The sequence below is a fragment of the Necator americanus genome, chromosome V (assembly GCF_031761385.1).
Source record: "Necator americanus strain Aroian chromosome V, whole genome shotgun sequence".
NCBI lineage: Eukaryota > Metazoa > Nematoda > Chromadorea > Rhabditida > Ancylostomatidae > Necator > Necator americanus.
The window spans coordinates 14033646-14056369 of record NC_087375.1 but is presented as its reverse complement, the minus strand read 5'-3'; the positions used below and the strand labels follow the sequence as shown (position 1 = coordinate 14056369).

Genomic DNA, 22724 nt, shown 5'->3' with positions numbered 1-22724 from the left:
TACAACTACTACACGATTCAACGAAACAGTTATCATTCGAAATTCATAGCTGTTCCATTAATACTTCAAATTTTTCACGATTAAGGAGTGCTTTGAAAACGTTGAACTCTTCGATGTCTGGTAATTTTAAACGCAAAAACTCATCAAGTTACCCAGAATAGAATTGTTTACTTTCGAAAACACAGAGAAACTCGTCTCTCGGAGAGCCAAAAAGTGTATAAAGGCCAGATTTTTCACTTTTTGTGGCGGCGAAGGCAAATTAGTCCACTATTACTTCGGCGGATTGTTTCTGTTCACACGAGTTTCCCAGAGAATTTTCTAAGAAGTGAGAGCGAAGTGTGTGGAAGTTCTAGAAGAATTATTCACCAACGAATCGGTTTCACTTTACAAAAAGGCTCAATAATATTAGTAATTCTTATGCAGTGCAATCAACTTTTATTGACGAACACTGAATAAGGTAACAGAAGACGTTACGACGAGGTACACCTAAAGAGTTCTCTAAATGTTTTTCCAATAAATATTCGTATGAATTGGTTCAGAACGCCCAAAATTAGCAATTTTGGTGCTGTTAGAGAAGTTAAAACGTAGTTCAGATAACAAACTCGGAGAAATTCTTCTTTATGATTGGTGGTGAATCGTGAAGATTCAAAATACAGAAAACGGTGAAGCACGAAGATGAAGACTGAATCCAGACCTAATGGACGCAGAATCCTTAATGTATGCGTAATTGGAACTACGCATGTTCATGCTAATTTGCTGTCACGGGCGAATAAAAAACCCGAATAATTTGAGTTTTACGCGCACCGAAAAAGATGAGTTTGAGCTATAAAAACTGTCACCACAGTCACAAATCATACCTTGCAAAAAACACTCGATTCTCATGTATAAACAGCTCTACAATACTAATCTAAAAAAAATAGGACATCAGAAATTTGCCACACTTTAGTTTATTCAGAAAATGAAGACATTTGTGATCGTTTCTGCCGTTCTCTTCGTGTCTGTCGACGCTATATTCTTCGGTAGCAGCGGTGGTGGCGGTGGCGGTGGATGTGGATGTGCTCCACCTCCACAACCATGCTGCCCTCCGCCACCTCCACCACCCCAACCGTGCTGTCCTCCTCCCGCTCCACCACCACCTCCTCCATGTGGTGGTGGTTGCGGCGGAGGTGCTCCACCTCCTCCAGCCTATGCTGCTCCTCCTCCACGTACGTTTTTTTTTCTCTTGGAACAAGATCAATTAAAGCTTCCTAGTGATAAAATAGTTTTCTAATTGTTGCTATTTCAGCACCCTCATATGCGGCTCCACCTGGTATGTTTGGAACAAATTTTAATGGATTTGGTTGACCTAACCCCATAATATGTTCGTTCTCTTTCGTTCTCATACACTTTGATTTTTTTTTCAGCTCCATCCGGCTACGCTGTTGCCGGAAAGTAGATGAATTCTACAAGCACGGAATTGAAACACTATCTGTACATCAGCATATATATATTATATATCATAGAAGTCAAATAAATCTTTCCTTCGAATTTTCTTAAAGGATTAATCAAGGAAGAATTCCAAAATGAGTGAGAGCGACGTCATGGATCAAAGATCCATCCATCCAGTTGTTCAATTGGTCTCACCTGAAATAGCCGTAGAGGTCGCTTCCTTGCATTTACTGCTTGCTTCGTCTCGACAGAAGGAAGAAAAAGCTTCACATATTGGGGTACAAATAAGTTTTGAGAGTTTTTTTGTAACATTGAAAGTTTATTAAAAGGAATTGGTATAATACACCTTATTCAAAGTATTCGCCATCGTTAGCCATAACTTTTCCCATCCTTTCGGACTGCATACGAATTACGTGTTGGAAAAATCACCCGTCTTTTAAGGCAAACCTAGAATCAGCTCACTATTTGGCTTCTTCGAAAGAAGTGAAGTGCAGCACGGCCAGACTATTGGTATCGGCCGGAACAAGTGGTATTCAGAAGGAGCAATGTGTGGCGAATATGGCGGGTGGAACAGAACATCCCAATGATGCGCCTCCAGAGTTTTCTTGACGATTTTTGCAACATGTGGCCGAGCATTGTCGTGCTGAAAGATCACTTTGCCATGTCTTTCGGCATAATGCGGGCGTTTGAGCTTTAATGCTTAGCTCAGTTGCATGAATTGTTGTTGCTACGTTCGCCTGTGATGGTTTCGTTAGCTTGGAGTAGGTCATAGCACATCACTCCGAGTTTGTCCTACCAGATCCACGGCATTCACTTCTTGCAATGAATATTCGGTTTGGCCGTTGAAGTTGTTGCATGACCGGGCTGACCCTGCGATGTTCTGCTCTTTGGACTGCCGATCTGGATCTACTTTTCGTTCTCCATCATGATCTGACGCAAAAAAAACCCTCCCGATTTTGCCTTTCGCAGTTGTTCGCATGTGAAAAACGGCGTTCGACGTCTCTTGGCTTGGCTACGAACGGAACTTAACTTTCTTTGAGAAGGCTTGAAATCGCGCGCTGAGTCGCTTCCAAGGTTTCAGCGGACTCCTGTTGAGTTTGCCATGAATCTTGGTCTAGTAACGGCTCCACGTCAGCGTCTTCAAACCTTATAGGCTTCCCTCCGTGTTTTTTTTTTTGCTGCTGGTGTCTAAATCGTCACTTTTAAAACCCCAGGCTCACTAATTACATTTTTTTATTGATGGAGCGTGTTCCCTATATTCTTCACCAAACAATCGATGTCCATCAGCTACACTTTTCTTCAAATCAAAACAAAACAAAAAAAAAACAGCGCTCAGTGCAAATTGTGTTTTGTTGGTAGAGAGGTTGACATTGCTAGAGCACAAGGAATGCATGTTGTTCACATTTCAACGAAATGACATCCATTGATTTTTAAACAGAAATATTGACGCCTTAACAGGACTGTAGCTACAGAATGGTCCCCTGAGAATTAATGCTAGTTACGTGATCTTTTGTAAATCCCTCAAAACTTATTTGTACCCTCCAAAATATCTCAATGGCTAGGGGTATTTCATAGAACTTCTTGTTGTCACATGAAGATCACGTGATCCCGGCCAATCGTGTTTCTTGGCAGAGCAGCTAAGGACTAAACTTAGGAGATCGACGATATAATCAAGTCGCGTCGTTCTGTCGTCTAATTATTGGAGAGAATTTTTCTCAACTGTTCGATTCAGCATTAAAGAATAGGACCGCCACAGATTACAATTACAAGGAGTTCAGGAAATCACAAGAAAATAAATATCGTTTGAAGAAACAGGACAACTCGCGACAGGACCTAATTGGAACGCATTCCTAATGGAATCTGGTGATTAAACTGGTTATTATTTTACACGTGACAGATTCCGTAAGAGAAACCTTCTATAAAATTATCTTAACGGGAATATGGTGAACTCTGTCAGGTTTCTGATTATCATGGACGATGTGTGTGGCTAACTTCCTTCGTTTATATCGTTGATCTACCAGATCCAGATTTTCATCGAATGCCTTGCAAAAAATAAGATCACTTGAAATTAGCGTCATGTGCGAAATATGCAAGCAAAAAAAGTATTGCCACTGGGAGTTCTTCTAGAGCAAAATAACAAATCATTGACCAAACATTGGATGCACCCACAGCTATAGTCAGGGTATTTGGAGGAATTTCACCAAGAAAGAAAATCACAGCTGCACTGAACGAAAAAATGTGCTAAAAACCCAACCATTTACAAGAAAACTTGAAAAGCGTGATTCTCGAGCACATTTAGGATTCTCATGCACCCACCAAGCTATCCACCAGAAGAAAATTACATATGCTTCACATAAAAATTAGATAATGATTCGTTATTTACTTATTTATTCGAAACGCCGGTCGGTGTGCCACAAAGGAGAAACGAGAAGGAACAGAGCTCACTCACTAGACGTTCGCCTAAGTGTTACCAAGGGAAACAGAATATTTTGTTCACTGCGAAGAAACTGTCTGAGGAAGATGAAATCTGTCGAAGATTTTCGAAAATTTTTCGCGTGCAAGTTGTTGTTTCCTCGAAATGTCCTTCTGAGATCGTACGTCGTTTTGAAAATTGTCGTTGAAAAATTTCTGGGGTGATGCGCTACCTCTTGTGAAGATGCTGCCAAAATACTAAAGAACAAATTACTCCAGCTCTTAAAATTGCAAGAAAACAGATTGAAGAAGAACTAGGAACAAAAAATAGCTGAGTTTTTGAATGGAAAGGCCTTCTATTGGTGCGCACGGAGTGCGTGTAGAGCCTAAAAACATCTTGCGAGTACCATCGAGAGAAGTGAATATACTTGCTACTCAAGTAAGTTCCACAAACAATACAACGGAACCTCTTGAAGCTTTTGAAGGTTGTTCATTGCCATATAATAAGAAATGAGAACTCGTTTTCTCGACAGTTTCAGTTTCAATTATTTCTTGAGCATTTCGCTCATCGACTACTGTACTTCAGCGCTTTAAAAGAACAAGGTTTCGGAAAATGAGAATTCTCGACCAGATCTTATATATAGATCGTCGGACAGTTCAATGTGCGAGTTCTTCAGTTTACTTTTCAGTCAACGATTAGTTTCCGTCCACTCGCGAATATTTTCAGTTATTTTTGCAACGTTAGTACTTTCTTAGTTCTTCTTCTTCTCAAAAAAAATCTCTCCGATTGGCCTTTTGTCAGTTATCTAGCAGACAGACATTGGAATAGCTATCACATGCAAATGTAGGGCAATCATCCATAATTTCACTGCACTCATCAAAATTGAACGTTACAAAATATTCTTACATCACCAAAGGATGTGATTTCTTTCACTCCTGACAAAGCATGGCCCTAAGTCAAGAAAAAAAACCATGGAGCTCTTGAAATTTTCGGCTAATACCTCCCTTAATTACGGAAGAATTTGGAATTTTCACAGAAGAGATAAATTAACGAAACCTTTTAAAAAAAAGTCCGAGGGTGGTATAACTTACAATAATTAGCCACATCTATACTGGTTTCACGAATGTTCTAGATTTTTGCTGAACGACTCTAAAAAGGAGAAAATGCGAACGTCTGCATTCTTTCTAATAGCCACAACTTTGTCAGTAAGCGATGCTTTCCTATTTAATCTTCTCGGATTAGGAGGAGGAGGAGGATGTGGTTGTGTATGTTGCCCGTGAGTTCCTTTTTTGACGTTTAAACACGTGATTTCACCCTTCTCTTCATGTTTATACCCATATTTCAGGGCTCCTCCACCTCCGCCTCCGCCTTGTGTATGTCCTGCACCACCACCATGCCCTCCACCATGTCCTGCTCCACCACCACCAATTCCATATCATCGGCCACCGTCGTACTACCCACCACCACCACGTGAGAACTCTTAGAATCAGCTCCTTGTTCACTTTTTTCAGAGAGTACGACAGCAAAAAGATCTGCAGAACTCCTTTCTCAGAATAATGAACTACATATTGCAGGTTACGCGATTCCTCCGAGCAAATACGTTGGGAAGTAGCGGATTCGATAAACTATATGGAGAACTACGCTTATTTTTGCTAATCCGAGTAAGACAGGAATAATTTTGGCTAGTCGTTCTTGTGGATGATTTTACTGCCTTGAATTTTTTGCAAGAGAGAAATTTAATGAAATAAAATGAATTCATAGCAAGCGAAACTGTATGGAAACGGATTTATGACTACTCAACGTCCAATCAGAATCATTGCATTTGAAGGTTTTAGGTTAATTTTGAAAGCACACGATGCGTAGCAAGATAAAGGTTCAGTTCCATTACTGATGAGCCAGTGAGTGTCTGCCGAGTGTTCCGAGTTGTTCCGGTCACGAATCCTGGGCAATGCGAGGAATTACTCTAATTACTGTGCAGTACACTTGATTTCATAGACAACTCTAAAGATAATTATGTAAATGGTAGAATAATGTAATGATACAACAATGTATATGGTAGCAATTCACATATTAGCTATGTTCCATGTGATATCCGACACACGACTTCCCAGAAAGAATTCCAGCTGTTATTTCGGGAACTAGTGCTACATGACCGCCGCTGCTTGACAGCGTATAAAAAAATTCTCATACTTATCGAATATGAACTACCACGATATAAGAGGCCACCGTAGCTGTCAGACCCGAACTCCCACATCATTCGAGGACCGAATGTACGTCAAGCTTTTGTAACAAAATGGGGGCAGAGCGACTCTATCACGCTAAGGTCCGCTAACCCGGTCCGAGCCTAAGTAAGCCTCGTGAAGCTACTTAGGCTTGGACGAAAGCGACGACACTAAAACGTTAGCCATAACAAAAAAAGTTCAAGGAAAAAGAAAAAATTCGCATGTCAACATGCTCGGCTTCTGCTTCGCTCGTTAATGATCGACAACTTTCTTCTAATAAACTTCCATCGCTCATTTGGCCATCCTGCTCCGCTTCCTCCCGTTCGCGCCGTTCACCGCACAGGCGGAATATCAAGGCAGGGCAGTTAACCTTGTGGGACACCACTTGAAGGGAATGGATAAAGCGTTGACTTCGAAAGCGCTGAAGCAACCGATGGCGAGAAGCGAAGGGGAAGAAGTGTGGCAGAGCCAGAGGGAATCGTCGAGATCATCTTTTCGCACCCTGTGGAATTGAATCGGACTTGGGCCTTCGAGGCTATCGACGATGGTGATCATGAACATAGTTCACCGATGCTGTCCTACAATAAATGTAATTCCGTCATTTTTTTTTTAAATTTATGCAGCAAGCAAATTAGGGCGGGTGTAGTGTAGCGGTTAGAGGCTCCGCTTGCTGCACAATCGATCGGAGGTTCGAATCCGTCCTAGTGCTCACCAAGCCTTTCATCCCTCCGAGGTCGATAAATGGGTACCAGACTTGTCTGGGAGGATAAAAACACTAACTTGACACATCGGCTAGCCACCGCAAGTCATTGTAACGGCCAGTCACACGTTCGTAAACCACAAACGATTCTGAATTGAAGTGAACGTGGGGGCGCATCCCAAGCGGATTGATTAACGTCAGACATCTTATCCATTATTTCTACAGTTTTACCACTTGGATTTCACGAAATCTTCCAGATGTGTTGAAAATGCATTCAGCCAAATATCTAATTATTGTTGATTGACCGTTGTCGTTGGTTGATCAATTAAACGGCATTGACCCGTTTTTGCTCTATGGACTGGGATACATGACGTTTCTTTCACATTTTTTGCATTTCATTTATTTTATATATGCGATCTTTTATTTTTCTTCTTCTTTTTTTGATTATTCTTTCACATTTTAACATTTGTTCTAACGAGAATCCTCGAAAATTTTCAAGGTAATCTTCCGCGATTAAACGTTTTTAACAGGGATTACTGTCTCAATCAATTATGGTTTGGCCATGTGTAGAGCAAAAATGGCTGTGATATTAAAAGCATGTATACTTCTAACAAATATATACTGAGAATAATGTTCTGTGTTCTTTGTTCGACGGCTCTTGTGTTATTTTCTTGTTCTTCCATTCTGCAGTATGCTAAATGTATTTTTTTGCATTATTTTTTCCATTTTTTCCACAATATATGCTTTAAAGAACACAGCTATATTATTTCTAATCCTTTTCCTTATGGAAGTGCAAGAACTAGTTGAGAAATAGCATTTGAGAATCCACTCTAATCAGCTGACCCATCAACGTCTGATAGCAGAGAAGACCGTTCACGGACGTCGTGAGGGAACTGACACATGTAGCGTTCATCTGTGATAGGGAGGACGACTATGAAAATAACACAACATCACTATGGAACCCTTTTCGAAGACGGGGACTTTCGAAAACTTTGAGGCTCTGCCATTTTCGTGCTGTTAGTCAAGTCTTCACGACTGGCGTAGCTTTATGTCAAGCTAGCGAATTAGTTGAAAGAATTCAAAACAGTCCGTAATTCCGACAGGTCAAATTTTTTTTTCAAATTTTATTTTTAAATTATTACTTTTACCGAAATATTTTAATTTACTACATTAACAACTACTTACCAGCTAGTATTCAATGTTCTACCGTATGTCGAGATAGAAGATCAAGGAAGCTCAGTCGTTCACGTCACCGTCGGTCACATAAAAGAAGTAAAATTAGTTGGTCTGGGAAATGTGAAGCGTTTCGAGGAAAAGCGTTGAAGAAGTGTCGTTAGCCATTAAGTTCCAGGAAACAAAGACAGGAAGAGCGTCGAATTGATGGTCGTAATTCTTTACGAGATTCTTCAAAGGAAAACATGATGTTCCTCCGAAGAAAAGAGAAAGCAATGGGAATTTTTGCCACAGCGAAAGCGTTGCCGGCGCCACAACGAGCAAATCGGAAACTAACCGGAAGACAGCTGATCCTTGAACATCCTGTTATACCTTCGTAACGCGCAAAATGACTGACAGTGAAATAATTAAGTGAAAATCAATTAATTAAGTTTTTTTTAAAATTACACCTCTATAAGTGAATCTCTGTCTGTCTCCCAGCGAAGGTTGACAACATGACAGTTTCTAACAAAATTACTAGATTTTATATTTTTGTTGTGTTCCAGTTAAATTTTAGGAATTAAATCTAAAATTTTTCTGTCGATGCTGAAGTGCGTGTGGAAAAATCTAGGATTTCATGAAAATAAATCTCTTAGAAGCGATAAACATTTGCAGCCATCTACTTCCAGGATCCAGAGCCTTCTTTTAAGGTCTTTTGCTCATCCCACTATGAAATATCCATCGAAGATACCCAGAAGTAACGTTTTAAGAATGTGTGTGTGACTTTAGCTTATAGCTTTACAGTTTATCAACCGAAAAGATGCAACAGAGATATTTTAACAACGTGTGCAATGTAGACAATTTTTTTAAAATGAAAACTCGTCCGACTCCAGTGAACACTTCGCAAGATGCGGGCAAAAACTCTACGGATAGGAGACTAAGATTTCCCAGCGTCACCGCAGAAAAAAATCGAGGTGTTCAAGGCAACTCAAATGTTCAAAAAACGCTGATCTTATTAGAGTATCCAGTTCACCTAGGAAAAATGTTTTTTTCTTCTCAGAAATTCAGAATCATTTCAAATATTGACAACTCAAAGAATAAGGAAGCAGTTTCGTTTTGATGCGTGCGTTTGTGGGATGGGACCTATCATTTCGAACGATATGGTGCTATATGACAATATGTGATGTGGCATTTGATGAGACCGTACCAAAATCCTCCGACTGGTGCACGAAGCTGAAGATTTATTTGTCCGCCGCGTGCTTTCAGTGCCGGGTAGATGGTAAATAGGAGCTCCCAAGGGCTGGGCAGGCTCTCTGAACGCTGCTCCTCGTTATCAGATTGGTTCGTAGGCATCTAAAAAGTCGCTGCAAGCCTATGTAGAGAAGGCTTTGGCGCGATAAATCTACGCCAATACCACAATGCTGGCGCATTAGTGCCAGTAAATGAGGCCAGGGCCTTTTGAAAGGCATTATAACCAGATCTAGGGCTAGGAGTTTCAGAATAGGAAAATAAACAAGATCTCAGCTGCAGAAATCCTTAAATAACTCCCAGTACAGCGAAATTTATAAGAAAAACGAGCAGAACTTGAATAACCTTATCTACCGTCATTGATCTCTATTTACAGTTAGCGGTTCGGCATTTTCACCTCGTATGAAAGCTTTAGAGAGTCTAGGACATGACTCACATGAACCCCTTCTGCTTCCCTTATTTCTTAATTTTTCTTACTTTTTTCTCCTCCTTAATTCCTTCTTAATTTTTTTCTTTTTCTTAATTTTGTATTTCTGTGTATTTTTTTGCAACCTACAGCGATCTATGAAGAAATGAAAAGACTCAACGATTCAAAGCCTTCACTTTTCTGCGCTTACCATCGTCAGCGAAACGCGACTGAGTTCAGCCGTGTCGCAAAAACGACCTTCCAGGTGGTCTCCCGTCCTACTTAACATTTCGCTTTATCACTTGTCGACTGCGTTTTTCAAGGTTGTGCGAGAGCGTCCAATGGCGCAGAGTAAGCGGTGTGAAGACTAGTGCAAGAGTTGAGTTCGCGATCATTCCAGTTCCATAAGTGGATATGAGCGATTGTTCGTGCAATGGGCGTGACGAGGATAATAAATTCATTATAGGCTTGCTTCGAAGTCGTTTTTTTGTAAAGGTTCCGTTAACTGGCCGAGATTTAGGATCGAGTGGGAGGGAAGGGAGAGAAAAAATTGAAGCCGTGATATAAATAGTTGAGTGGAACAACCGCAAGGCACGAAATAATGGCTATCACGTCGCAGCTGATACTGTTACCGCTGTTTATTGTATCAACAACAAGTTGGCGATGGGGGTCAGCGAGTTACTTATCTTTATTATTTACTGCTTTTACTATTTATTAATTTTTCTTATTTTAGACCATTTTATTTACCACCTTTACCAACGTTACCGCCAGCCATAAAATGCTTGCTTCCTTGTCCATTTACGAGTCCTGCTCCTCCTACAGCTCCGAGATGCTGCACACCACCAGCACCTTGCTGTGCAGCGCCACCACCACCTCCTCCTGTGCAATCATGCGCAGCTCCTCCAGCTCCTACATGTTGTCCGTGCTGCCCAGCACCACCGCCGCCTCCGCCACCGCCTCCTCCTCAACCAGTATGTTGTGCTGCACCAGGTCCTCCTCCTCCCTCGTGTTGTGCACCACCTGCTCCTGCACCGTGCTGTCCAGCGCTTCCTCCAGCACCAGTCCTTCTTCCAGCACCAGCTCCTCCTCCACCACCAGTTCTTCTTCCAGCACCAGTGCTTCTTCCAGCACCTGCTCCTCCAGCACCAGTTCCTCTTCCAGCACCAGCCCCTCCTCCAACAGTGATTCTTCTTCCAGCACCAATCCCTCCTCCAGCACCAGTGGTTCTTCCAGCACCTGCTCCTCCTCCAGCACCAGTTCCTCTTCCACCACCAGCTCCTCCTCCACCACCAATCCCTCTTCCAGCACCACCATCTGGTCTCCCATCTTACGTTCTCCCACCTGCTGCAGCAGCATAATCCGTCATACAGTTTCCATCGCCGATTTCTGTACCATTCCTATCGTTGGAGCAGGGAAAAATGATTTTATAGCGACGTTTCATTTGTATTCATGCCGAACTTGTACAGTTGACTTTGAGATTTTGCTCATTTGCTTTTATTTAGCGGCATATGTTTCGTACAGTTAAAAATAAACACCGGTATTGTTGACTTTCAAATAAACACTTTATTCATGGTTAGATGTTGCATAAAGGATCGATTTATAGACTTCTTCAAACACTGTGTGTTAATGACATGATGAGATAATCCAATCAGATTAGATTCAGATCTTACGATTCGTGCTAGGAATCTGCTTAGAAGCACTGAAACAGGCGACTCAGTCGAAAGATGAGGAAGAGCACGAAAACAACTACTATTCTTTAGTTCACATGAAATTATGACAAGTATTTCCAGTCTACATAGCAATAAACAAACAAATCATCTCAAAATGATGGTGTGAATAGCGTTAGATTTTCTCCTTACCATATGTAAAACTGCAATACTTTCCCTAGAATTATGAGGTCGTAACCAATATACAAATAAATAAGTTATCTACGTCCAGCTGTTTTAACCAGCCACAGCATAAGAACCAACGGCTGGAGGCGGTGGCGGTGCAGGCGGAAGCGCTACTCCTCCACCGCAGCCGCCGGCGCCGATTCCTGGTGCACAACCAGCGACTGGTGGTGGTGCACAACCGGCTCCTCCTCCTGGTATGCAGGGGTTAGCAATGGGTGGCGGTGGTGGAGGTGGACATCCGCAAGGCCCTGGTGGAGGAGCTCCAGGCGGACAACATGGCTGCGGGAACAATGACGGTAGTGGTGGAAGTGGTGGAAGTGATGGAAGTGGTGGAAGCGATAACGGAGGTAAACCAAGTCCTCCACCACATCCACATGCACCACCAGCGGGCATTGGGGGTGCGCATCCACAACCGCCACCAGCAGGCACGGGAGGTCTGAAATATCGCGATTATGAAGGAGAGATTTGAAACGCCGTATTTGTTTTGTAGAATTTTTTTAAAGGATGTTTCAAAGAGATTGTTCTTTTCATCGAGCTCAAGTGGTAAGTATTATCAAAGTTTTTCACTTAAAAGATTCATCTATCAAATTCCCAAGAAATCTCGTCGACACCTATGGCTAAAACTCGTGAACCATATGCATTGAGTTGCATTTGCTTTAAGAGCGGTTCTATTTCGTATAAATTACGAAAATACATTTACACAAGAAAATACAAGGGTAACAGCTAGCATACAAATGCGTAATGAACAAAATAATCTTTCTATTCAAATACGTGCAACCACAGTTTAGAGCCTCTCTATTCTCAAAAATCTTGCAGCTCTAGAGAATTTTCAAGTCTCGGCAGTATCGTAAGGATATTTTCATTGAGAAAATGTAACATTACAATAACTACTGTATTTCTCCGAGGATCATTGTTTTTTTTCCGCTTTTTTTAAAGCGATTCGTTTGAAAAGCAATATGATTTTTAAAAAACGTAAAATTAGCGGTAAACGAAAAACATTAAGCAAGGAACTTTAAAAGTGAACTATTACTATTCAAATAATTAATGCTGATGAAATAGCATGTGCAGGATTGGAATGAATGTGAGACTCACGGGCACGGGCATGGGCACGGGCAGGGACATCCTCCTCCGAATATGCACGATTCCGCGCCGCTTATGACGAACGCTAATAGCAGAATAAGGAGCCGCATTTGTGAAGAACGAAGCTGACTCTGATAGCGCCAGTGCTTCGCTATCCCTTCTTATAGGAGACAGACAACTTTTTTTGTTAGGTTCTAAAACGATGTCACTTTTTTCGCCGCTTTCCTCCATATTCCACGAAAACGGAGACATGCGTCCAATCCGACACGCTCGGTCATACACGAGGATCCCCTGGGTGTCCTTGAATGGAAACTTCACTGAACCTGTGTATGCGTCAGCGAAACGAAATACTTTCAGAAATGTGTGCTAAAAAAAAAGAAAATATTTATGCTGTTCGCAGGTGGACTTCAAATCCGTTACGAAAAATATCCACATAATTCTAAAAAAACTTCCCAACTTTGTGTTTGACGTCTTTATTTTCTTTTACTATACTTCGTACTACTATTATTACATAGGTAAGAAAATAAAGTAGCACCAAATAAAAATAGTAATAAAAATGGCGAATAAAGAGAAAATTTTCCATTGACTACTGAATTTACAGAAATTTGTCATAAGAATGCTAGGTTTGAGAAATTCAGGAGAAAATGCGCTTTCCTGAATAACGTTAATTTCTCCAACAAATTTCGGGAAAGCTGAATCTAATAACTTAAACTCCAAGCATGAAAACCTAAGAAAATGAGTAGTTCATCACAAAAACCCCTTGCCATCAAAAGTTTGGGCTTAGTTGCAGGGTGTGATTTTTGTGTGGTCCCATAACCAAGTGGAGAGTATAGTATCTAGCATAATTAGAGTGCAACGTAACGTAATGTATAGAAAATACCAAGATTCTAATTGCACCAATCTCCACCTACTCATAGAACTTTCCCACATCATCAGCCTTTTTTCAAAATTTACATGGAAATTTTGCATAGAATTAGAATTTCGAACAACCAAATACACTTTGAAGCTTTTGGTCGTGGGTGACCTGTCGCAATTTTTCGCCTTTTTTCGCATAGTTTTAATTCGGAACGTTGAGGTTTCGAGTTGTTATTTGTGGAATTCATACATTCGTTTGTCAAAATAGTAGAACTGCATGCTAGCTTGTTCGGAGAAATGAGAAAAAAGCTATGGTCGCGCTTTCAATTCGATAATTCTGATGGACGTGATCAAATCGTTTTCGATCACCGTTCTTGATTCGGTCATTTAGAAGTTATGAAACAAATCACAATTTTATAGCGCAGCTAAATTGATGAACCCAAAATTTGATATTTGTGATGAACTTGTGCAAGTAACCACCTCGCAACTGTTTTCGTCTAAATCATTTCGTATCTGAGATGTCAGCGTAACGCACAGCGCTGGTTTAAATTTAGATACGGATCCCTCCGTTAAAAATCAAAATTGGATCACATTCTGTTTTTCAAGTGTGGTTTTTTTTTTGCGTTGGAAATGACTCCAATTCTTCACTCGCAAAATGAGTGGACGCTTGATTTTGACGTCATATTTTCTTTTCCTACATTCCTTTATATTCACCTTGATAATGAATTCTTTCTCAATCGTAATTAAAGAACCTCTATTGGGTCCACCTTCCTTTTTATTTCGCAGCCCATCACCACTTTCTATTTCTTCTCGAATACGTCTGAGAATTTTTGATTTTATCGCGCCGCTGAGCTAGCCGATTCCGGTGATACGAGAAGAGATGCAACGTCGTTGACGTTTGAAAATGGGTGGGATCGCATAGGAAACGACAAAGACATCCTATAGGTATAAAAAGGCGTTTTTCACGAGATTCCAGCACAGATCTTGCAACTCACGATGCAGTATCTCGTACTGATCGCACTGGTGGCCGGCTCCAGCGCTTTCCTTCTCGGTGGTGGCGGCGGCGGCTGCGGATGCGCGTAAGTTTTCTACTTTATCATAACCAACGTTAATGTTTGCCTATTTCATTCCATTCGATTTTTCAGTCCTCCTCCACCTCCACCACCATGCGGTTGCGGTGGTGGACTCTCGCTTCCACCGATTCAACTGCCTCAATTATCCCTGCCCTCACCTTGCGGAGGCGGTTGTGCTCCTCCTCCTGCTCCATGCGGTGGCGGATGTGGAGCTGCTCTCCCACCGCCACCACCACCCGTCTATGCTCCTCCACCCCCCTCATACGCTGCTCCTCCTCCACCAGTCGGTGCTTATCCAGTTCCTGGAAAGTAAATGAAATGACCGAGGCCAAAACTCATGACAACTCAGGAAACTCAACGTGTCTATGTATATGTTCCACAATAAAGTATTTTCCATCTATTCCTGCGTTATTTGTGAAGTACCGAATTGCCCTTTTTATTCAACTTGCAAAACGAGAATCTTCTCAGAGGAACAAAGAAAATTCTTAGGGAGAAATCATTCTCCAGTCTTGGTGTTTGACCGAGTTTCTGAGTTCAGCTTCTTATCCATGTGATAAGTAGAAAGAACTCATATTACACAGCAACCGGTTAATTTTTTCTTTTGCAGAGACTACCAGCTGAGTCCAGCGACCGTTGCATTGTGGTGAAATGAAAGAGAGGAGTTGTGCAAAATATCTGAGTGAAATTGCCCTTTAACAAAAAAAAGAAAACAAAAAGGAAGTTGATGAATGCTTCTAAAAATTAATAATTTTCAGTGACTTATTAACTTTGCAGCCATTTTCTTCGGGGAAAAACTTCAAGATCACTGAGAAAATGAAAGAAACACATTGAACTGTGCGCAATTGTATTTTTAAAAGAAACTTTTCATGGTTTAAATCCGTTTCGCAAGATAACGGGATTATTTTCAACAACATTTAAACGAAGGGTGTATTTTTTCAATAAAAACTCTAATATTTTCCAGGCTCCGGGGTTCTCTTACAGTTCCGTCGACTTCATTCAAAATAAATGTAGTGAGGAACTCTTTTTAACAGTAAAAAAGGTTAATTTTGAAAAATAACGGGATATTCTAAGAATCAACAATTTTCAACACATTAACCTTGCAGCCACTTTCTTACGGAAAACCTCGAAGGTTTTCCCGGAAGGTCATCTACCAGTTAAAGGAACAAGGTCATCAACCATATGTCCAGTTAACTATGGTGGCAACTTCACTCACTTCGGCGCTTAATGGAAGTTTTCAAGTGTGTTCTAATAAAATCTGCGGATCGTAGCCGTCTGAGAACAATAAGCGCTGGCTTTCATATCATTACCACTAACGCAGCCATTGTGAGGAGAGGAATTTAAATTTACGACTCTCTATCGCTTAGCGTGATTGATCTAAATAGATCCATTTCATGTCGGCGCAGCATGCACTTACATAAACGGGATTTCTCAGGATTCGACAGAAAAGCAGAAGCGGGCGTGTTCTTCTGATTGTAGCGCTTAGTTGCGTAGTTCAGTTTTCACGGGGCTACTGTGGCTGCTGATCCTTTTACGGGCGTCGGCAAGGGTAGGGAGCGTTCTTCATTTCTTTAGAAATACTCGATTCGTTTTCATTCCTTGACTGATCTCAAAAGCAGCGGTGCTAAGAAGATAGAAGAACGATTGTGCATATTTAGGGGCGTAAGACCTTTTCGTGCAACGTTTATGAAAATTTAATGACATTTTAATAGTGTATAAATAATAAGGTAATTGCATGTATCTGTGTTCTTCTAATCGAAGAAGAAATTTACGTTGAGGAGAACTTTGTCGGGAACTTTTCAAGTACGCTTTATTTCAACGTTTAAGCAGAACCGAATAAAAGTGAGCATTGTTCCACCAGGAAAAAGAATCTTTGTTACAGTAAGTAAGTTTGGAACGTTTGTCGACAGAAATTTGGAAATTTCTCCCTAAGTTGTTAGACGAAAGTTTATTTCTTCTCTCTTACAAGGGATGTTCCAGTTCGCAAGCTATGAATGACAAAAGAAACGTTAAATGAAATGAAAAGCACATGCGAACAATGGCGATTATGGCTGTGAACTGCAAGACAACTTTGGTTGGGTGTGATCTGTGGTGGATTCATCACAGCACTGCTAGCGGATGCATGGATAACCGAGAAGTTCGAAAGAAGTAGCGCAGAAATGATGCATTAAAGGACTTATGTTTACACGCACGACCGCGAAACACGCTTCCATTCAAAAAAGGAAAGGAGTGTAGGTCAAACGGGAAGATTCGAGGAGGACCGCCGGCAAATATTTGTACATTTGGTTATGTACCTCATTCCAACTTCTCTTAAGCGTGAATCGTAAAAGTCCACGGTTCCGAAGGCGAAAGGTGGACTCTCTGTCCTCGGGAGGAATTCTGGAATAAACACGTAAACAAAATGTTTTCTCGGATACTCTTCTCTTATGTGATCTACTAAGAATAGAACCATATATTATTGTGAGGAGAAAGAACCATCACCTCTCGGCATTGTATTTCATTTTCATCGGTATCTAAAATCTTTAAATAGCAAAACAAGAGCGTTGCTAGAAAACCCGAGCGGTTTCGATGTGGCTAAGATTGGCGCCGTTTTGCATCACTCAACATTTTGCTGGAAACACGGAAAAACTCAGGCAATCTCATATTCATCCGGTGACAGGGAAATACCTGCGCTATGATCACGCGGTGGCTGAAAATGTGGGACGGCAGCAGAAAAAGTCAAACTTTCATTAATCACTGGTCGAAAGCACAGAAAAGCGTCTCACAGTTTTGTGCAAAACCTCAATTAAAATAAAAGCTGATATCCACTATTCTTGGTTGAATGAATATGCATCCCGACATTTTTTCATTTATTTATATACATCAATCGATGATGCATCAGAAAAAGAGAAGAAATATCGGTGTGCAGTGATCTATATTTGTTTAATATTGGAGGATAGGACAAGTCGGAAAGCCTTAATACAGAACACAACATATGGTCCTTGAACGAGAAACGAAAAGATTTCGAACAATTCAATGGAAATACAGTTTTATTACAGTGTAGCCGTAGTTGAGACTGTTCACTCTGAATGGAATACAGCTGAAAATTCCCCTAGTGCTACCATTCTCAATGAAATTACGGCACATCCTAAGTTTTCCAAAACATATGGCACAGTTCAGTTTTTCCAAAAGATGTGTTTTAACAAATACATAGTTCTAAAAAATGAGGCAGAGCTAAATTTCGCTCGTCTAAAACGGTAGCACCCTAGGCTTAAACGCATTTTTGCAGTCTTTCTCAAAACTTTCGTTTTTGATAAAAAGGCGATAGCTGTTGGTGAAAGAAAGAACGGGAAAAGATAGAATTTTCCTTCTTTTTTGCTTTACAGTTTCAGTGATCAGTAGAGTGAAAAAAAATCATACACCTTTAGGGATCAGAAACATAAAGTAAAGTATACTCCTTTGGTGACAAAAAAAAACAATCTTATCATTTTTAGTTTAAAAATTAAGGGAATTTCAATGGTCTTCCGTAGTATCTAACTTCCGTAGTATTCTATTCTAAACGCTCTAAAGACTGGTTTCGACGTGGGAGCGACGGCGGCCGCAGACGGAATCCGGTCTACAACGGCGCTGTGAGAATTCCTGGGTCCTCGAGCACGTATCGCTTACGGAATGGCTGCGCTTGTGATGGCGTCATTCTGGAGTGCGGACTGAGGTGATTCTTTCAGGGGAAGTGTATGGAAATTCCATAAAAAAAACACTGAGGAAAATCTCGGGAGAGGAGATCTTTTTTGGTATTTTATTTTTGATGAGTGCCCAATTCAATCATTGAATGTTTTCTAGCACTAGTCCAGCAAAAATAAGGGAAATAAACTTAACTGGAGAAGATTCCGAAGGCAACGAGCTGGTCTAAAGTTATCATTATTTCTAGAATATTTGATAAGATGATGTCGAACGTAACCTTTAATTGATAATTCGACTTCCAATAAAACAAAATTGAAAGAATGAAAGGAAAGAAGGAATGAAGGTAGGAATAGAAATATCAGTGCATTGTTCCTGCTCATGTTAGGAGAAAGTGAAAAAATAGCAAAAATCCCCTGGATTCATTTTCAGGAGAGAAGTGAAAGGTCAAGTAATTTGCTAGGATGAGAAACGCTGGATTCACATGATGAAAAGGGGAATTGATGCGAATAGATCACAAATAGATCAAAACACTGCCGCAATTCTCTGTATCTATCATATTCCAAAAAAAAGGTCCCTAATCCATCAGTGAAAAGCTTCTGGTGGCTTGAATAGTAAAATATTTATTGAAATTGAATACGTATGTAAAATTACCTTGCAGTTATGGGGTCAGTAAATTTAGATGAGCATCTGAGGAGTAGTTGTGCACTACTTATAGCTCAAGGCAAAGAACGGAGCTGAGAGGTTTTAATACGTTAATATGCAAAATTGGCATGTGGTAAGTCTATTTCATATATTGTGTGATACTAATGTACATATGTTGCACATATTATTATTTATTTATTTATTCTTTTTTTATTCATTATTATTATTTATTTATTTATTCACATACACCAATGGTGCACCAGAAAAGAAAGTCTAAAAAAATGGAACACACTTTGTCTGATTCAGGGAATCTTACGAACAAAAAGAAACTACAAACTTTAATGAAACCGGAACTCAATTTGTTGCCAGAGAAGACTGGCGCTGTCTTTTTCTGCGGCGGATTTCAGTACTACATGTGAAACATGTCGTTCTCCTACTCCAGAAGGTGAAGAATCCTCTTGTGACATCTACTCTCCCATCCAGAGCGCTTACCATTGATCCAGTTATCGAAACATCAGGGTTTGGACAGCCGAATTAGCCAAGACATAAGGAGCACGTTTGAACTAGAAGCGAATCTGACGGGGGACCTTAAGCAGGAGGGTTCACCAACTTTCGTGATCCTCAAACGACTGACCACCACAGTCTAGGCAAGCGGCAGTCAAGACCAAACCTGCCAAAAGATGAGGAACTTAGCAAGAGGAGGTTATTCAGAAGTAATTGGGAGATGAGGTACTATGACGGAACGAATTAAAGAGAGATTCGACCAAAAGCTATCAGTATCCTCGTTAGCGAATGAGCTTCAGTGACCGAAATAGGCTCCATATGTCAGAAGAAGGGAAAGAGAAAGAAATAAATATTTGCAATTATTAGTTAAAAATAAAAATTTTCTTAACTTTTTAACTTAGTGATTAAATGAGTAAGTAGATTGAGCTATTCAAGAAAATTCATAGATCCATCAGGTAATCAGAAGATTGAAAGAAATTTGATGTAAAGAGTTGAGTTTTTAGGATTTTCTCTAATGAAAGAAGTGACATATCTGAGTCCATTAACTGGAAAATTGACTGGATCAGTTCTTTAGAATAATTTGATCATAAATATGACACCACTAAGAATTTGGAGATCTAGGCTTACAGTACACTAACTAATTTCTCACTAATCTTTTTAGTACTAATTGAACCCAATCAACTTGACCCTCAGAAATCACATTGAAAACGTGATGATGGGATGGCTGCATTGTGAAATAAAAATACTTCCATAAATATTATACTTTGAGCCATCCAGAACGTCCCAATAAATGTCTTCAGCGAGGATTCCATTCAAATTCTCAGAAGAACAAAATGTTTCAGCCCACACGAAGTAAATATTCATGTTTTTCACATGAACATTCAATAATTTTGGCATCTGACCAGAAATGTCAGCACTTTCGCTCTGCCGTCACATGCCTCATAAGCTTTTGTGTTGAAGTTGAGCCCGGTTTTCTTACGCGCCATGATTTTTAGTCGCAAATCGCTTTCGCTAACCGTATGACTCTCTCTCGAAATTTCAACGCTTTTCGAAATCTCTGTCTAGCAGGTTTTGATTTCAGAGCGTTGTTGTGGGTGGATAACATTAGTTCGATCATGCTCGCTATTCATATAAAAGTGCATCGGAAGCGGAAAATTTAAGATTTGCTTCCTTGTAAACATGCGACACCTTGTCCTCCTAGCCTTGTTTGGATGCTCCAGCGCTTTCCTCCTCGGAGGCGGTGGTGGTGGCTGTGGATGCGCGTAAGCTTTTTTTTAAACTACGTTTTATATTCTCAAATACAAGATTTTTTTTATACGACTCCATTATGTTTTCCTTTTTTCAGTCCTCCTCCACCTCCACCACCATGTGGTTGCGGCGGTGGACTTCCACCCCTACCACCTCTTCAACTTCCACAGATATCTCTACCTCAACCTTGCGGTGGCGGCTGTGCACCTCCGCCAGCACCTTGCGGAGGTGGATGCGGAGCTGCTCCTCCTCCCCCAGCATACGCTGCTCCTCCTCCAGCATACGCTGCTCCTCCTCCACCACCACCACCAGCAAACTCCTATGCTCTCGGTGGCAAGTAAATGAAGATGATGGATTCGAGGAAACTATTTTGTCTGTATATGAGATAAATTTTATATTAACTTTAATGGAAGTCTTTAACGCATCCTACGCATTGCTCTAGTCGTGTTCTTCAGTGCGTTCTTCAGATAATCACACACGCTACTATCACATTGCTTCCATAAAATTTTCAAATGATAGTGGAAGACAGTTTGTCGGAATCATTCTTTAAATATTTCGAATTAAAGACGTTTTAAAATAAAAGAGCTGTGGAGTGTTCTGAGAAGACGCAAATGAGAAAAAGAGAAAAAACAACCTAAGAGAGAAATGAGTCGTTTGAATAGCGATTTCAGGGTGTTTAGGTGACGAACAAACCACCAAATTATCGTGCAAATCATCAAATTTAGGAAAAGAAGAGAGAGGAGAAATGTAAAGAAGAGAGAGGATTCGTAGAAGAAATATAGAAACAAGTAAAACACCTTTCCTGAACTACCAAACTTCGTTCAAAAATACCTTCACTCCCCCTCCAATTCGGAAGCAGACTCCTTACGTTCCATTAGTGCCGAAGACAGAACCAGTGCCGGCTTCAGAACTGTTGGTACTGCTGGAACGGTAAAAAAGGAAATCACCCTAGAAAATCGAGAAACGAGATTCTCTAACCGAAAAGTAATTGATTTAGGTGTAGGAATATTTATCCGATGTTTTTGTGAACTGGTACGAATAAAAAAGCTTCGTTCTTCACTTTGAGTTATGTGGGATATGGAGACATAACCCTAAGATCCTCCCCTAAATCCACTGGTTCCGTTGCTGCCCGTAATTCGACAGTTCACAACTTCCGCCTTGAATATTTCACTCTTTCAGGTCTCTAGAATCGTTTTATCATGTCATTTGAAAATTCAGGAAAGCATACCTCAATATGGGTCACAATTCTGTAACCACCAGGATCACGTTGCATGATGAGAGTACAATTCCAACAAATATGAAACGGGTTTTCCTACTTTTCACGTTGATTTGTGAGAAAAGTTCTCAATAACGTTATGAAAAGTTTGGGAAAATGAACACAACTATAAGGGGTACCCAAAAGTAATCAATTTTTTCGGTGGCAGCAAAAAAAAACAAATTTACTTGCATATCACACAAATCACATCATTAACTAGAATGATGTCATTCGTTTCCACATCATTCGCAGACCAAATAAAACGGATTTATGACTACTCAACTCCAGTCAGAATCATTGCATTTGAAGGTTTTAGGTTAGTTTTGAAAGCACACGATACGTAGCAAGATAAAGGTTTAGTTCCATTACTGATGAGCCAGTGAGTGTCTGCCGAGTGTTCGGAGTTGTTCCGGACACGAATCCTGGGCAATGCGAGGAATTACTCTAATTACTGTGCAGTAAACTTGATTTCATAGACAACTCTGAAGATAATTATGTAAACGGTAGAATAATGTAATGATACAACAATGTATATGGTAGCAATTCACATATTAGTGTTATGTTCTATGTGATATCCGGCACACGACTTCCCAGAAAGAATTCCAGCTGTTATTTCGGGAACTAGTGCTAAATGACCGCCCTACCACGACGTAAGGGTCACCGCAGCCGTCAGATCCGAACTCCCACATCGTTCGAAGACCAAATGTACTTCAACCTTGTGTAATGAAACGGAGCAGAACGATTCCGTCACGCTAAGGTCCGCTAACTCGGTTCGAGCCTAAGTAAGCCACGTGAAGTTACTTAGGCTTGGACGAAGGCGACGACACTTAAACGTTAGCCATGAAAAAATTTCCAAGGAAAAAGAAAAAAATCCCATGTCAAGATGCTGGGCTTCTGCTTCGCATGTTAATGATCGACAACTTCTAATAAACTTCCATCGCTCATTTGA

At 40.6% G+C, this 22724-nt stretch overlaps 7 protein-coding genes across 7 annotated transcripts; 5 read left to right on the top strand and 2 right to left on the bottom strand.

Annotated features, from left to right (window-relative positions):
* Positions 1–958: 958 nt before the first annotated feature.
* RB195_013836 (uncharacterized protein) lies at positions 959–1344 on the top strand (the record flags this gene model as incomplete). Its single annotated transcript, XM_013449133.2, has 2 exons — positions 959–1205; positions 1286–1344. The coding sequence occupies 2 exons, from the start codon at positions 959–961 to the stop codon at positions 1342–1344; spliced, it is 306 nt and encodes a 101-aa protein (XP_013304587.2).
* A 3660-nt stretch (positions 1345–5004) lies between these two features.
* RB195_013835 (uncharacterized protein) lies at positions 5005–5453 on the top strand (the record flags this gene model as incomplete). The annotated part of the gene is made up of 3 exons (XM_064203827.1): positions 5005–5117; positions 5187–5311; positions 5416–5453. 3 exons carry the CDS (start codon positions 5005–5007, stop codon positions 5451–5453), a joined length of 276 nt encoding a protein of 91 aa, XP_064059708.1.
* A 4717-nt stretch (positions 5454–10170) lies between these two features.
* On the top strand, positions 10171–10927 carry RB195_013834 (uncharacterized protein; the record flags this gene model as incomplete). Its single annotated transcript, XM_064203826.1, has 2 exons — positions 10171–10238; positions 10303–10927. The coding sequence occupies 2 exons, from the start codon at positions 10171–10173 to the stop codon at positions 10925–10927; spliced, it is 693 nt and encodes a 230-aa protein (XP_064059707.1).
* A 585-nt stretch (positions 10928–11512) lies between these two features.
* On the bottom strand, positions 11513–11854 carry RB195_013833 (uncharacterized protein; the record flags this gene model as incomplete). The annotated part of the gene is made up of 1 exon (XM_064203825.1): positions 11513–11854. One exon carries the CDS (start codon positions 11852–11854, stop codon positions 11513–11515), a length of 342 nt encoding a protein of 113 aa, XP_064059706.1.
* Positions 11513–12651, bottom strand: RB195_013832 (uncharacterized protein; the record flags this gene model as incomplete). The annotated part of the gene is made up of 2 exons (XM_064203824.1): positions 11513–11897; positions 12554–12651. The coding sequence occupies 2 exons, from the start codon at positions 12649–12651 to the stop codon at positions 11513–11515; spliced, it is 483 nt and encodes a 160-aa protein (XP_064059705.1).
* Positions 12652–14392: 1741 nt separating this feature from the next.
* Positions 14393–14782, top strand: RB195_013831 (uncharacterized protein; the record flags this gene model as incomplete). The annotated part of the gene is made up of 2 exons (XM_013449130.2): positions 14393–14475; positions 14542–14782. The coding sequence occupies 2 exons, from the start codon at positions 14393–14395 to the stop codon at positions 14780–14782; spliced, it is 324 nt and encodes a 107-aa protein (XP_013304584.1).
* Positions 14783–20451: 5669 nt separating this feature from the next.
* RB195_013830 (uncharacterized protein) lies at positions 20452–20861 on the top strand (the record flags this gene model as incomplete). The annotated part of the gene is made up of 2 exons (XM_013449129.2): positions 20452–20534; positions 20618–20861. The coding sequence occupies 2 exons, from the start codon at positions 20452–20454 to the stop codon at positions 20859–20861; spliced, it is 327 nt and encodes a 108-aa protein (XP_013304583.2).
* Positions 20862–22724: the final 1863 nt, after the last annotated feature.